We start from the raw sequence: 16,452 nt of genomic DNA, 5'->3' as shown, positions 1-16,452 counted from the left end.
TACTTGGCGTTTTATGGATAAAGTTGCCTATTGGATAAGATCAAAATTGGAAAATGGGAATTCTAAGCTTTAAAGGAAATCTAATCTTGTTGACTTAAGTGAATATAAAGGCAAGTTAGCCTTTATTAAGTCATTTTAGCTTAGGTTCACTCTGCTCTGTTTATTCTAACACCATTTGATACCATACTTGTTTAGTTTTTGCAGCTTCGCTTGCTGCAATGCCATAATAATTGGCTTAATATTGTAAGGTTGCTCCCTGTGCAGCAACACATGTAATCACACTTGGTATAAAGAACAAAAATACACATTTGTATTTGTGTTAGAACATTCTTGAGGGCACACTATGACAACACCACCACCACCAGCCGGAACTGTCAATACAACGCAGGATCTTTGCTTTCAAGTTGCTTGTGCCACATTCTGACCCTACCACTGGAATGTCACGGCGGTATTAGAGACTCATCGGACCAGGCAACGTTTTTTTCCCAGTTTCCTGTTGTCCAGTTTTGATGAGCCTGTGTGACTTATAGCCTCAATTTCCTGTTCTTAGCTGACAAAAGTGGCACCTGATGTGGTTTTCTTCTGCTGTAGCCCATCTGCTTCAAGCTTTGACGTATTTTGTGTTTACAGATGCGCTTCTGCAAACCTTCATTGTAACAATTGGTTTTTCTTGAGTTACTGTTGCCTGACCTATAGCATCAGCAAGCATTATGGTCTAAAAAAGTTGGATACTGGATTCTTTTGGACCGTTCCTTGTAAAGCTTATGGATGGTTATGTGGAAAATCCTAGTAGATCCAGGTTTCTGAAATAACTAAAACTAGTCTGTCAGGCACCAACAACCCACTTTCAAAGTCACTTAACACACCTGCATAAAAATCAGCAAGCTGTTGTACAATGTCTGTCTGACTTAATGCATAGAGTTGTGCCATGTGATTGACTTATTGGATATTTGCATTAATGAGCAGTTGAACAGGCACTTCTAATAAAGGGGACACTGAGTGTATGTATATGTACAGATGCATAAGCAGTGGTGGTCCAGATGGTTCCTTAAATTTAAAATCTGCTGTTGGCAGAACAGCAGATGCAAATCTTACTTCTCTTGTCTAACCCTCTACCAGCAGATGAACATGGAAACAAACCCCAACATTTTGATTCATGCAAAAGGGTCACCTGCTTAATCACATGCTAATTTGGACTTTTTATTTCTTTATACTACTAACCAGAAGTCAACTAATGATCAGTGATCACAAACACTAGGCTTTTAAATACGCTGCCCCTGCTTCCTGGAATAATCTGCAGAAGGAACTGAAATTATCAGAATTGGTTACCTTGGGAGAGTTTAAGTCTGTCTTAAAGGAACGAGAGAACAGCTCTTTTACTCAGTGTGATTGTTTTTAATGTACTCTTAATTTGATCGGTTATTGTATATTTTACACATGTTGGTATGGGATATTGTATTTGTTTTAAATGTTATATACCTATGTGGTATGTGACTTTTGTTGCCATGATGCCAGGTCTCTCTTGGAAATGAGATTTTTAATCTCAATGAGATTTTTTACCTGGATAAATAAAGGACTAATAAAAAAAAAACCTGACAGACAACCTTAGTCGCAGGCTTTTAGTTCCCTGTTAGAGCACTTGAAATTCAATATACTCTAAGGTTATTGTGGATTATTTTACTGTAACATATAAAAGATGCTGCTTCATCTTTAAGTGTTCAGATGTTTAGTTTAATATAAATATGAAACTAAAAACAGCTTAATAACGCAAAGTAAAACATACTGAGCTGCTTGTTGTGAAACTTCTCTAAAATGACAGAATATATGTTGGTGGACAAATAAAATTCTAGACAGACTTTCTGCAGTAATGCTACAGTGTCACTGTCCCTAAATAGACTTTCCCCCTGTTTTTATCATGTTCTTAACCTGTGTCTCAGCTCATTAAAATGATTTCTTACCCCTGGAGAAAAGAAACGCCACGCATTGCACTGGGTTTGACTCGACTCCCCCACCAAAACTCAGCATCATTCTGATGGCTTGGAAAGCATGAATTTACCTATCTTGATAGATTGACAAGTACTGAATGCATCCTTCAGAAGCCATTTCATCAACCATATGATTATGTACATACTGACAATGACAGTAGCATCAGCCTGAACATAGAGAGTCAGTGAGAGGCATGTGAAGCGCGAAATGATGGATTTGCACGGAATAGAAGGTTTTGTCCTCACGATCAATCCAGAAGTCGAAGTTATAATTTTGTTATAATGGCTGTGTGAGAAGCAGAAAAGGTGCTAATGGACGACAGGCTGTCAGTATCCAAAAGAGAATGTGGAGTAGGATGCGTGAGTTCGCTTCATGTAAGCACATGCACTCATTAATTTTAGGACCTGTGATTGAACCTGACACTTTTGCCCTAGACATTAAAATTGTTCTCTGCTCATCAGCTAAATGCTGTTGTGACAAAGCCATAATCACACCAATGGCCACGATCTGAATGAGAGGCTCAAACTATCCTCTTACATCCTAACCTGCCCACTGGCACATTCCTCATTTTAAGAGTAGGAAGTTAAAAATGGATAGTTTGGGGTTGCTGTGGTTTTTAAGTCTCAGCAGCACCACCTCCTTCCTTCCTGTGCACAGTTTTTCCCAGTTGTTATTATTGCAGCTAATCAGTTCAATTTGGGCAGTGAAGCTGACGTGTTGATGAGGATGGAGAGGTGTTAGATAATTCCCCTTGGGCACTATTGATGGCTCACTATCACACACATAATGTGGGACCAGGAAAACAGCTGGGATGCACACTCTGGCACCTCCAGATGCTACCACTGTGTTTTTGTGCACATTGTGTACACTGGCTTATTTGTCTGCATGCATATCTAATCTGTGTGTGGGTTTCCAGTCATTCTCCCCACTAGCCTCTGCTTCACCAGCTTATTTAAAGATTTGTTCCAGCAGTGTTTCTTAAAAATGTAATGCATAAGCTTTGTTGTGTTCAGAATGCATTTAGATGTGTATGTGTCATGGTGTACTAGTTTGTCAGCGCACCGATTTACTCACATCGCAAAGAACAGAGCATTCATTTTCAGATGCAAATGTGGCATGACTGTACCTTTATTATGAAGGTGATATACTTGGTGATCAGATGATATAAATACTTAAATACACACATCCTGGTTGTGGGAGAAAGATTCTAAGCAGAGATGCCTAGAGCTCCCTCTTCTTGGCCACATCCTTTAACCCTTCTTTTGGGACACCAAACTGTTCCTAAGCCACCTGAGAGATATAATGTCTCCAGCATGTTGTGGGTTTCCCCCCGGCCTTCATCCCATTGGGACATGCCCAAAACACCTGACCTAAGAAGCGCCCAGGAGAATGTGGAGAAGTACACACTCTGAGCCCCTCCCCGATGAGAGATAAGCCGAGCACCTTATCCTGTCTCTAAGGCTGAGCCCACACATCCAGGCATTCAGAGGAAAGTCATTTCTGTCACTTATATCCACGATCTCATTATTTCGTTCACTACCCACAGCCTGTGGCCATAGGTGAGCGTAGGTGGACCAGTAAATCAACAGCTTTGCTTTCCCTCTTTGCTCTCTCTTCACCACAACATACCAGTACAGCATCTGCATTGCTGCAGATGTTGCAAGAGTATGTCTTGCAACAAGCATGTCTGTCAATCTCCTATTCTGCTCTCCCCTCACTCATTAACAAGACCCTGAAATACTCCGACTTAAAATCAAAGGTGCTGATTCTCATTTCTCACACTCCCCGGTGCAAGCTGGAGGTCATGACTCAGTAAAGCTAACAGAACCACATCTGCAAAAAGAAGAGGAAAGATTGGGAGACCACCAATACTGACATCAGCTATTGCCCCTTAGCTGTGTCTAGAAATTCTGTTCATAAAAGATTTTAACAGAATTGGTACTAAAGGGCAGCCCAGTGAACTCAGTACTCACAGGGAATGAGTCTGACGTGTTGCCTCAGAGCGAGTCAAGCTCTCACTGCAGTTGGACAGAAACCAAATGGGCTGAAGCTGAAGCAGTCCTGAAGCATGCCTCACATTATACTTTGAGAAATGCAGTCGAGTACTTTCTCCAAATTCCCAAAAACTATGTCGACTCGTTGAGCCAACTTGAATTCATTGTTCTTCCTGGATCCAAGGTTCAACTAACAGATGAACTCTCCTCTCCGGTAACCTGGCATAGACCTTCCCCGGGTGTCATGGATTGGCCGTGTGGGAGCAAGGGTGGAGCCTCATGCAGGACTCTGGGGAAATGGGAGTAACTCCAAAAACTGCTTTAATGCTGTCAGGCAAAGAGTAAACAAAAGCCAAAAATGTACGCAGAAAAAAGCCAGGAATTCCAAATACCAGAAACCATGGAGCAAGGGAACACACAGCAGTGAGGGACAATATGACAAAGGACAAGGAGAGACAGAGACAACATATACTCACAAGTTAATGAGGGAGAGGTAGCACGTGACAACACAGCTGAGGATAACGTAACATAATAACTCAAAAGGAAGTAAAACTAAACACCAAGCACAAGAGACAAAAGACTACCACAATAAAAATGGGAAGTAGCAAAACACAAAGACTAAACAAGACACGGAAACACAAGGGAGGCAGGAACTCAAGGATTTAAATATAAACCAAAGTATAACCGTGAACAGAACTAGAAGTGAAAATGAAGCCAGATAAAATCATTGCAAAGCAACCGGGAAATGCAAAAACTCAGAACAAGTGATTCTCAAAACCAATAGAACAGTAATTTATAGAAAACTTAGAACCCAGGGACTCTGAGAAAGGGAGGCTGAGGAGTGAAGTTAGAGCACACCCTCCTGTCCCCCTTCTTGAAAAGGGGGCACCAGCTGTGTTTCTCGGCACCTCTATGTATTCCACGTCTGGTAGCGAGGTGTTCAGGCATCTGTCTTGAATATAGCCATGCATCATGCCATATTAAGGCAGGTCCAGGAACAGGTGCAAGCTTACTGTATGAGTTAAAGACCTGCTGCCTCTCTGCCAGCCCTACCATGTGTATTTATTGATGTTCTCTTCCTTGCAAAGGCTTTCGCTATGATGAACCACTGTTTTAGTCAGCACTGTGTATTTTATTGCCAACAGAAAAGATAAAGAACTCTCCCTCCCTTTATCTTCCTTGGATTTAACCAGTTTTTCTCCCAGCTCATCAGCAGCTGGAATATCCCATGTTCTGCTTCATGGCATTGTGTTTGGGCTTTGCAGTGTGTATGAATAGAGATAAATTAATGAAACACTGAGCTGACTGTCATGCATTCCCCACTCAGAGCATTTCCTATCTTTTTATTCATTATTTCTTTTCATCAGATCCTGTTTGAAGGTTCTGTTTGATTTTATTATTTACTTACCTTTCTGTCTCTCTGCCTGAAGCCACTGTATGTTTTTGAAGCAGAAGAGGTGCTGCTGCAGTACTCATTACAAAGGCAAAAACCCTCTCTGCTTTTACTCTACCGAGGTGTGTGTGTGTGTGTGATATGTTTGCATTTGTTTGGCTACTCAGAAGAGATATATTATTCCCTAAGTCCTCCTTAGGACCCGACTCTCCCTGTCTCGCTCTCTCAACGTGAAATTCAATCTCTTCAGAGTGTGCTACAGGGCCACATTTTTATTAGCTCAAATTTCACATAGTTTAAGTGACACTAAGGAACAGCAACATCGAGACTGTTAGGGGAAGGGAAAGCTTCATAATGCCAAATTAAATGCTTCAAGAGCTGTATTGCATCCTCTAGCTAATTTGCTAAATTCACAACTTACTCTGCTCCCTGCCATCCTAATTTCTTGTGTCCTGTGAACACAAACTTCCTTGGCTCTTCTCTGAGCCCATTAACTACAACAGATTACGAGATCAAATCAGTCCTAATCCCTGTTAGCAGAACTTTCAGGCTCTGAAACAGATATGCTGCATTGGTTGTACATCACCAGTGTTTGGAAATTATAGCACATTAGTTATTTTTGGTATGGTTCAGCCTGGTTTGCCCTGAAAACTGGTAATTTTGTTTTTATTCTATTTATTTATTTTTTTATCTTGACTTCATAAAGTCAACATAGTCTCATTTTTCTTCTTACTTAACTACTTAACTGCGTTTTCCAAAATGAGAGGCCTCTATATCCCCTTGCGTGTTTCTGTGCTTCAAGGAGGCACTCTGAACATGACAACACAAACAGTTTGTCAAATGGGGAACAATGTAGCTACATTACAAAACCAAGACGACATCTCATACTTTCCTAGCACACATTTTGGGTGTTTTTTGAATATTAAAACAAAACAAAAAAACCCTAACAAAACAGTGGATATTATACGGCTCTGATACTTGCTGACAGTAGAGTAAGTCTCCTACTCTCCACCAGTTCAACTAAAGAATGTTCCTGAAAACAGGTTTCTTGCAGTACCTGCCACCTGGAAATGTTCAAAGACTAAAGAAGGAATGACTTGAGGTGACGGGCTTCTTGTGAATTGTAGTGTATTATGTTCCATCATTGTTTTTGCAGTAAATCGAAGCTGGAGAACCATAAGGTCAGTTGTCAGGGACAGACTGACAAGCAGGCTGAGCCTTAGGTTTAGGAGGAGTTTGCTCTTAAAGCCCAGGGGATTAGTTACGGTCTGCCTGGGCTAAATGAAGCAGGAAGCACTGATAGATTAATTAGAGTTTAGCCTGCTTCATATGACCTCTGTTTAGACAGCCATAGCAACCCAACACACTGCATGCTAAAATCCAACTGTAACGCTCCAACTTGGTTGCGGGTAGAAGAACAAACAATAAAATGCACTGAAATATGGTTATATTACAGTATGTCATTGCATTTTATAATGTCTGTGAATTTATATGCATAACAGATCTGGACTAATATGCATTAATGCATTTATGGCAGTTTTGTACACTGCAAGACTCTTTACCTAAAACCTCTCAGCGGGCATATTTTGTTTCATGGTGTTTTTTGCAAAATTGCAAAATGTCGTTATTTTCCTTGGTCTGCATGCATGAGGATATTTACTCTATTAAGAAATTTCTTCTACTAAAAATTGGGGAAAAAATATTTTCTTTTTACACAAATATAATGCTCCAATGCAGACTGTGCCTAAAAGTGTTTTTTTGCATGGTATTTTTCGGCTTTAATATGATTTGCTTTTATTTACATGGCACGCCTGCCTGTGTCTTTGTCCAGGTTTGGACTTCCACGAGGACCTGCATCGCATTGGAGCAAAGGAGGGTCTGAAAGGACGTAAACTGCAGAAGGCTATGGAGAGCTACGCTTGGAACATCACTGTGCTGAAGGTTAGTGAACCCCTCCTACAACACAACAACAAGCCTAGTAATTAATCTACCCCCCCCCCCCCCCCCCCCCATTTGTATAAAGTACAACTATTAAAACTGGTTAATGTGCATTTGAGATTACTTTGGGGACTGTACCCAACTGGACAAGCAATCTGAGACCATGTTGCTGAGATTAAATAACATAATGTCTTAAGAAAGCTCACTGGGCTAATTGTATTTCCCTCTTCTCTAATCCCTAAACCTCTTAATTAATTACTGTTGAGTCCAAGTACCATTTTATTTATTTGGTCGTGTATCTTGACAAGACATGATAGGATTGTTCGCGCTTGTTTGTAGACACACATATGCTGCTCTGTTATTCCTCATAAGGAGACACTGGATCCCCTAGACATGCCTTGATGATGATGCATTCTTGTCTTTGCCTGCCCCTTGACAAAGGAGATAAGGCTGCTCAATGCTCTCATCTCATTTCCTCTACGACTGCTGCCGGTAATAGCAACGCTAAAATAACGGCACATGCTAAGTACAGACAGAGTGGCTTGAGCATTAGGATAGATAGATGTCTTCTCCTTTTCATGCCAGTCTTGCCAGATGGAAAACAACAAAAAGGGGGTTGCATTGCTGCTAGGGTTAAAATGATGTCCTCCATCCATCTATGGTGCAATTTATGCCCTTGCTGTTTAGGTAGACCAGCTGTACAGAATCTATCTCAGTATTAACCACATTCACACACCTTATTTTTCCGATCGCAGTCCCCCCCCCCCCCCCCCCCCCCCCCCGTTTCGTCTGTTCTCCTGTGATGAGCCACCCTTTCAATAACAAGGTGGCACCCACATAACTCCGTCTTGGCCTCTTCCCATTCTTCAGTTGTAATCTGCGTCTCATAGTGAACATTTGGTGAGAGCTTGGTGCTTGTTTGCCAAGGCTGGCAGCCGTACCCAGTTATTATTTCACCTGTCAGCCTCTCCAGATTCTCAGCAGGCCAGGAAGTGCTCGCTGGTTGTTAGAGATGGAAGTGTGGGATGCTGAGAGGAAAGCCGAGGGAAGAGCCACGTCCTATCTGTTTGTCAGTGTTCGTCTCTAGCTCCCTCTCCAACCTTACTTTGACAGTTTCTGTCAGTTCGGGGCTGTCACAGTGAATGAGGGTATTTGCCCATTTCTGCCACTTATTGTTCCAGTTAGTCAAGAGAAAAGAAAAATCAAAGAGAGAGAAAGAGATCCTTTGAAGCAAATGTCAGCCACATTGCTGTCCTTTTTAGAAGAATAACAGGGTTTGAAAAAAGACGCGTCTCCCAAATCGTTCATGTTTGTACTTTCTAGTGTTATAATCTGTTTTCTTGGGCAGTTACATATAATTAAATAACCGTCAGTGTTTTCTGTGGTAAGCCAATGTAACTCTAACCCTTTTATATGTGATTAAATCAAATTCTGGTAGATGTCTTGTTTTTATGGTTAATCCTTAATATAAGAACTGACTCAATCTATATGTCCCAATGATGCTTATACTCTGCTGTCTCTTCTAACTCCCCGTGAATGTCTATAAATGTAAAATAATACCTAGAGGCAGGTTATCGACTACTCGATTTCTCTCAGAGGAGTGGTCCGCTTCTGATAAACAAAAAGGACACTGGTCTAGAATTTAATGAGGATATAGTTGTGGGATTTAGTAGCTGTCCTTACATCAGCTTAGCCTCCTGCGGACAACGTTAGGCCAGCTGTAGGGGTGAATGCATTCAAAGACAAGTGTAGCCGTTATTTGACTCAGACAGCACAGGATAAGCTTCTTGCCGTCTTATTTTATGCCTGGTGAGTCATGACTTACATAATTTCTTTTTTTTCCCTCCTTTTTCTTCTTTTTTTATTCCAAACATATGACATGCTCATACTCCGGGTTTGCGTGCTGTATTGGTTGAGCTAAAATGCCACTTGCAGTGTATTAACATCACCAACGGGTAGATCGCAGGCCATCATCTGCAGAGCATCACCTTTAGTCTTACCCCAGTATGTCATACCGCTGTACCTGCCTTGTGGCACTAAAAACTTTATGCCTTTCGCCGTTTATATTTTAGTCTGGTCCACAACAGGTCAGACTGTGTGTCTTCACAAGGAGGTTAGCCCAGCAAGCTGTCACAGCACGTCAGACAGACCGAAGTTCAGTGCGAGGGAGGTAAAATATGCAGATAAATGCAGATAAAAAGAAAATTGCTTTCAACTTTCTTGTGAGCAGATGTTGAAGTGGACATGCTGGAGGAATCTGGCGAGAGTAAACCCTGAGGGGAAGAGTCAAGAATTAGATTGTTCAAGTGGAGGGGGTTTGTCGAAGCGTGTGGTCTCTCTCCCTTTTTTTTTCATCTCCTTTGGACAGTTCTAATAATATAAGCACCTCTTACACACAGAAATAACTGCCTGTGGAGAAAACTCCACCACATTTCCACATGGCAGAGACAGCTAGCTTAAGGGAGGGAGGCAGCCATGGCAGTGGCCCAGATTGACTTGACAGTGCCGTAGCGCAGGATGCCTGCCCTGACCACTTCCTCCACATATGGCAAGGTTTCATCTCTGGGGTGTTCAAATAAAGAGCAGAAATGTAGTATAACATTGCCACCATATGCCAGCAGTACTTACAAGCTGAGAGGAACAGTACAAAGGGCTGGCAAGAAACCAAAGCCCTTTGTTCATTGGCTTCATACTGCCCCCTTCTGCATCTTTTTGAGTAATACATTAACAATAAGCACCTTTACTTTCTTCTCACTAAAAATTCATGCAGATAATGGTCATTTAGAGATTAAAATCATTTTTCTAAAAAACAAAACAAAAAGAGGGATAAAAGAAAATTGCATTGATGGTGTTATTTAAAATAGACTTCGTATAAGTAGCCTTTAGGGAATGCTGTTTGAATGCATTTCAATTTTATATAGTTGAGTGATATTAACAAATGTTTCTTTCTGCTTCTTCTTCTGTGTCTAAATCTTAGGGCCAGGCTGACCTGCTAAAGCACGCAAAGAGTGAGGCACTGGACACTCTGCGTCAGATCCACTGTGCAGCTCAGTCCTGTGGCCTCAGTAAAAATGGAGCAGCTTCCCCACAGCTTCAGCACCATCCTCACTACCAGCCGCAGCAGCAGACACAGCAGCAGCCTCAGGCCAAGACCCACCCAGCGCCTCCACTGCTGTGCCAACCCCAAAATCAGCTCCAGTCTCCGACCGCACCTCAGGCTTATCTGCACCCGCATCCCCAGCAATATCCCCAGCTGCATCCCCAGCTATCGGCTCCTCCTCTGGCCCCACCTGTTCCAAAGCCACCTGCCTACCCTCAGCCGCCACCGCTACCCCAGCACCAGTTTCAATTCCAAAACCAGCAGCAGGGGGCAGCAGTACCTCTCGACACCATCCCCGAGAAAGAAAAAGTGACTGTCGGCGACAGTCCCGCGGGATCCTGCTGACCCGCTGCCTGTGCCCACAGAGAATCCGTCCCAAAGAGAGACAGTGAGATAGAGAAGCAGAAAGGTGTAGAAAGAAAGCAAGAGGTCAGTAAAGAAAGAGAGATGGAGGAAGTTGCTGAGAAGTTGAAAGAGATGATGAGGAGGAGGAAGCCTCGTCGTGCTAGAAGCGAGACGCAAGTTTGAGAGGTGATTTGAGTTGGCCAGAGATATGAAAGAGAAGCGAGATAATACACTTCAGCTAGAAGTGAAAAGCAGAAGGATAACAGCTGAAAACATCAGTGAGTTACGTATCCCTGTCTCTCTCTGGGCACTGCTATTTTCAAGCCCCTCCACGATGTACTCTAGCTCTGTGGGTACAGGCTTTACCTCACTTTGGCATTTAATGCCACAAATTTGCCTTTTTATTTTCAGAGACACCTTGGCATGTCTTCAAGTGTTTAGTTCTTCACATTCACACTTTCCCTCCCACAACTAAGACATACAGGAAACCCTCACTTATTCTGATGATGAAGAGGAGGCCATTTTAATTTCAGTGGCACAAAGTAGAGCAGCTCTACTAGTCTGTAGGGGTCACAAATGGCCATTTCAGCACAAAATAAGCAGCTATAGTGCTAAAATAGAAAACAAAATCACCCTGATGTATTATTGCTGGTGTCAGTCTTCATCAGGCCCCTCAGATCTCTAGTGTCAATTCTCTTAGGGTTTAAGTTCTCCGGCATTCTTATACACTCCTCACACAATCTTTTTGTCTCCTTCCTAGGGGCTATGTATATGATGTTATGTGAGTTGATGTCCTGGTCCCTAGGATGGAGCACGTCCTTAAGTGGCGGAGTTCACCAGTCAGTCACAACTGGAATATTTGACCCCTCCCGTTAGAGGTCAAAGATCATCAGGAACATGATACTGCTGTCTATAAGAATAAAGTGACTATAGATGTAAAATGTATGCAAAGTGTATGAAGGGAACATATATTGCTATAATAATTCTGAGACATTCATGATTGATATTATTATAACTGTTGTTAGTTTTATTGATATCCTAAGTATTTTTTAACATTACTTCCACATACACAGTGATTTGACACCTGTTGTTCTGTGGTGCAGATCAAGCCAACCAGTGCATGTGGGATTGGAATGAAAGGTTTAGGGGTTAGCACCACAACACAACAGTCAAACAGTAACCTGACGTGTTTCACTTCAAAGTGAGTGTGGATTCTGTAAGAGGTCTCTTAAGTGGCCCATTAAAACTGGCTTCATTGTTTCTCCTGTCTCCTCTTGTTCATTACTATTTAATAATCATTCAAGTAGCGATATGAACTGGGATAAATGGATGTTCTTTGCAATTTTATTTCGATTTTTAAACTGATAAACTGATATAAGGTTTTTACTGTGCAGGGTTCACACACGGTGCCACTGCTTTTATTTTTTTAAAGAGACCTAGCCATTTGAAAGCAACGATCAATATAGCTTTACAAAAGTGCACTGTAATGCATAGTCAATTCTCAATCGATCTTAAATGATTCCCTTATTACTAAAATAGATTTAAGCCATTTGGTTTATAATGAATGAGATAGCACTGCTTCCTGTTGTCCATAAGATGGCAACAAACATTAAGTAAATGGTTGTGAGGATAAAAACAACTTTTAAGAGTTGTTATCTTGTTGTTGTTATTTTTACTGCAAATTTTCCCCGATTTGTAAAGCAGATCATTTGTGCACAGATGTGCCTGACACCCTACCAGAAGTCTTTTTCTAGGTCTTTTCTTGTGAAGTGCTTTCACTATGAGAGAGTAAAGTCCATGCATCCTCATTAGCATAGACTTTGAATGAACTTGTCATTAGAGCAGAGAAAGGGCAGCCGTTTTTAAATATATATATATATATATTTGCTAATTGACTTCAGCCCTTCACCAGTCATTGTAATGGTATGTCTTAATAAACCTTTAGCATGCAGCCACAAAAACATACCTGCAGTGCATCAAAGGTCCACTCAGGCGTCTTGGAGATGACCTGGGATAGGCCGCTAATTAATGGCAGAGAGCTTTACAGCAAACTTCAAATGAGCAAAGACCAAAAAAAAAAAAGAGAATCAGTGGTTTTGTGCTACGTTTGTCACTGGTCTAAATGACGTCCAGAGGACTGATGGGATGGATGGCACAGGACCATATAAAAGACACTCATTCTACCCCTGGGAGCAGATGACTTCCCTTCAGACAACAGAGCAGATGTTGTGGTTCCCCACCAAGTTCCAACAAGCTGCTGGGATGGAAATGAATAACAAGGTAAGAAGACAGCTTCATTTTTTTTTCTTTGTTTGTTTAAAATTTTCATGGTTTTACTTTGCTGATTTGTTTTGTTTGTTCTTTTTAATTGCTTTTTCTACATAAGCATCCTTTTGTGCTGCTAAAGGTATAAGCAGCCTACTAAAAAAACAATTTGGGATATTTGGTATCAGTTATTCAATTCTCAAGTGCAGTGGAGGAATAGATTTAATGCATTTTACTGTAAATATTAAACTGACCGTTCCCTACTGAATGTGGTTTTATCATGTCACTAAGCTCCAACAATAAATATATATGTACATTTATTATACAGCATCTTCTCATCTGTAACCCTGGAGTGAGGGGATAAAAATAAATAGAAGAATAGAAATAATTTCCCTATGATATCGGATAAATAACTAATTATGCCTGGCTATTAGGGGTGCAACGATACACAAAATTCACGGTTCGGTTCAGTTCGATAATTTGGTGTCACGGTTCGATATTTTTTCGATACAAAAAAAAATGTTCATGCCTTTTTATTAATTTGTCATTTATTAAATTTTCACGGCACATTCTGCACCACATCTCTGTGCGTTCATCATTTGTTTGAAGCCAGCTCACCTCCTGCAACCACTTTTCCGAGAATACGCGCTTCTTTTGTGGTTCGGACTCCTTCTGACATTTCTTTGGAGGTGGAGGAACATCACAGGAATTGCTTAAAGGAGCTTCTTCGACATCTTTAAGAGTTCTAAACAAATGTCTGTCCTCCTCTTGAAAATCTTATGTACGCAAACACGCATTGCAACTTCTTATCTTGTGTGCGTTTTTATTTTGACAGCGAATGCGCACCTGCGGACCACTTATGTGCAGCCCTGGTTATTTAGCCCTTCATATTGCAGCCACAGAAATTCTTTTGTCCATGAAACCATAAAGCTGCACTTTCTTTTTGCCTTATAGTCTGATTTGTCATAACTTTTCCGTTTTGTCACTTCTTCACCCTGACCTGTCTTATTTGGCTCAGCAGAACTAAAATATATATCCTGCTGCTTTTACACACGCACTCACATGACGCTCAGCGATTCTCTGCGTGATCAACCTCTCACATGTTTAAGCTGCGGGAGATTTCACTTGTCATGTTTGCATAGTAAGCTAACGATTGATAAGACGATGTCAGAGGAATTGGTGCACAAATTATCATCACTCACCAGTCAGTACTGTCGCTCTCTATACACAGTTCACGTAATTGCAAAGTGAAAGCAAAAAACAAGCGCAAATTCAAACGCGATTTCAGTATGTCACATATTGACAGTGGCCGATGCCAATGACATAATTACCCAGCTACATTTCCGAAAGAATGCAAAAGCATTGACATATATTTTTCCTTCCTACGATAGGCCGACGGGCAGGGCAGAGATAGATTTTGGTAGCCCGACTGGAAAAAAGCCCAAGGACGTTGGGCTAGCGATTTTGCGAGCCCTGTATCTGATTGAGGAATCACTCATCTTTGGAAAAGAGAGTTTATTATGGAGAAATGTCTCTTTCCAAAATAAAAGCTATACTATACGCTTCTTCTGGGCTATATTCTCAGCAGCATATTAAACATATCAGGTCCCCATAAGGAGAATCATGTGCTAACGGCTGTCTAAATGACTCGGGTAAAGTTTGTAGCATGCGTGCTTGTTTTTGTCTGCTTCCACTTGTCTTTACACTAGGATGATGTCGGAGTAAATGTGCAGTCATATTGGTTGTGTTCCCACTAGTGCTGTCAGCGTTAATCTGAAATGACGTTAACGTCACAACACGGCAAATCTCCGTTAACTAGCTACCGCGGATCGCCTCATGAGTGGGGCTGGAAGATGTCAACACATTAACGAGCTAACTGCGCTAACACACTAGTTCCCACCAATTGAGCATTGCTGGCACATCCAACATACTGTTTTACTTTTGTCCATGACACGCTTACCTTCAGGGTCATACGTCACATGAAAACCAAAATAGTTCCAACGCCAGATCTGAATGAGGGTGGGGGAGGTTCAATTTGTCATGTTGCAACTAGCCTAGCTTCTGTCTCGCTAGCTTGCCCTGCGCTCAGTGAATCTGTGTTCGACTACTCTGCCTAGGCTGCACTGTCAAGCGCAGATCCACTGAGCGCTCAACACAGACAGCATCGTCAGAAGGAAAGTTGATAAAATAAATTAAAAATATTGTATTGTTCGATACATATGCATACCGAACCGAAAGCACTGTATCGAACGGTTCAATATCGATACGAGTATCGTTGCACCCCTACTGGCTATATACATATATGTTCAGGCTTATAAACTTTATCATTAAATGGGGGCTGTTTGTATTGTACGTAATGCAATGTTGGTTAAAATTTAAGCTTACCAACATGTTGGGCATGTTGACACTGACTGACTAGTGCTTTAGGTTTATTATCATTGTTTATAATAGATTTCAGTATTATTTTATTATAAATTCATTGATTTATATTTATTATGCATTGGAATTTGTCCATTCAATTTCATATTAATTCACATTTACATGTACTTCATGCACTCTGTATTTTCTGTTATTTTAATCATACCTCTTTAATCCTAAAAATCATATTTTTAATCTGACCAGAAAGCCATGGTATTGGTCTTGCTGCTGCTACTGTCTCAGCTGGCCTGTGACGCTCACAGCGTGCCTGAGTGCTGCAGAGAACCGTCTCGTCCCTGCCGCCTTTATGTGTTACTGTGTCGCTCAGGCAACAAGGGACCGGGTGGAGTCCTCACGGATGATGCGTCCGCTGGGATCCTCACTCTGGGCAAACGAAAAGAGGACGAGTATCGCTTTCAGAGCCGACTCCAACAGCTCCTACAAGGCTCCAGGAACCAAGCAGCAGGGATTCTGACAATGGGGAAGAGAACCAGAGAGAGAGCTGGGGAGCAGTACATGGACTGGATGGCTCAATCTGGAACGACCATTATGACACCCCTGCCTGTTTGAAACTAATTGAGTAAAACCAGGGACGCTGTTTAAATGAAAAAAGTCACATCTTCCACCAAATGTATATATTTTTTTCCCTCAGAAATAATGTGAATTTGAATGTGATCTCCAAATTTTAGGAAAAATGTTCTATATTGTACATATATGTAAAAGGGTCTGTGATCTAATAAAAAAGAATCAAAGCTGATCAACTGTTAACTTTCATGACTATATACAAAAGTGACAAACACTCAATTTTATTTTCTGGAATAAGTTAAGCATTTGATAGACATCACATATAGTAATGATCATTTCTTGGGTGATGGGAGGAATGTGGGATAAAAAGCACACTGTGGAAAACACCCAGAGATTAAAAATAGATAATCAAGATTTATCCACGTGAAAATCACTGATGAATGCCTGAATTCAGCCAAAAAATAAAAACAACCTTCGTGTTAGTCTAT

General features: G+C 41.3%; 2 protein-coding genes across 2 annotated transcripts in view; both read left to right on the top strand.

Moving 5' to 3' along the window:
- Positions 1–12,016, top strand: part of LOC146519733 (inactive phospholipase C-like protein 2) — a 69,348-nt gene extending 57,332 nt beyond the window's left edge. Inside the window, exons 5-6 of the mRNA XM_085156043.1 lie at positions 7,205–7,314; positions 10,289–12,016. Of these exons, the coding sequence (XP_085012169.1) occupies positions 7,205–7,314; positions 10,289–10,756 (578 nt within the window). The 3' untranslated portion in view covers positions 10,757–12,016. The remainder of the gene's footprint in view (positions 1–7,204; positions 7,315–10,288) is intronic.
- Positions 12,017–12,128: 112 nt separating this feature from the next.
- Positions 12,129–16,011, top strand: hcrt (hypocretin (orexin) neuropeptide precursor). Its single transcript, XM_085156069.1, has 2 exons — positions 12,129–13,036; positions 15,644–16,011. The coding sequence occupies exons 1-2, from the start codon at positions 12,902–12,904 to the stop codon at positions 16,007–16,009; spliced, it is 501 nt and encodes a 166-aa protein (XP_085012195.1). The 5' UTR covers positions 12,129–12,901; the 3' UTR covers positions 16,010–16,011.
- Positions 16,012–16,452: the final 441 nt, after the last annotated feature.

The sequence above is a fragment of the Neolamprologus multifasciatus genome, chromosome 4 (genome assembly GCF_963576455.1).
Source record: "Neolamprologus multifasciatus chromosome 4, fNeoMul1.2, whole genome shotgun sequence".
Lineage (NCBI taxonomy): Eukaryota > Metazoa > Chordata > Actinopteri > Cichliformes > Cichlidae > Neolamprologus > Neolamprologus multifasciatus.
This window is presented reverse-complemented; position numbering and strand designations above follow the sequence as displayed.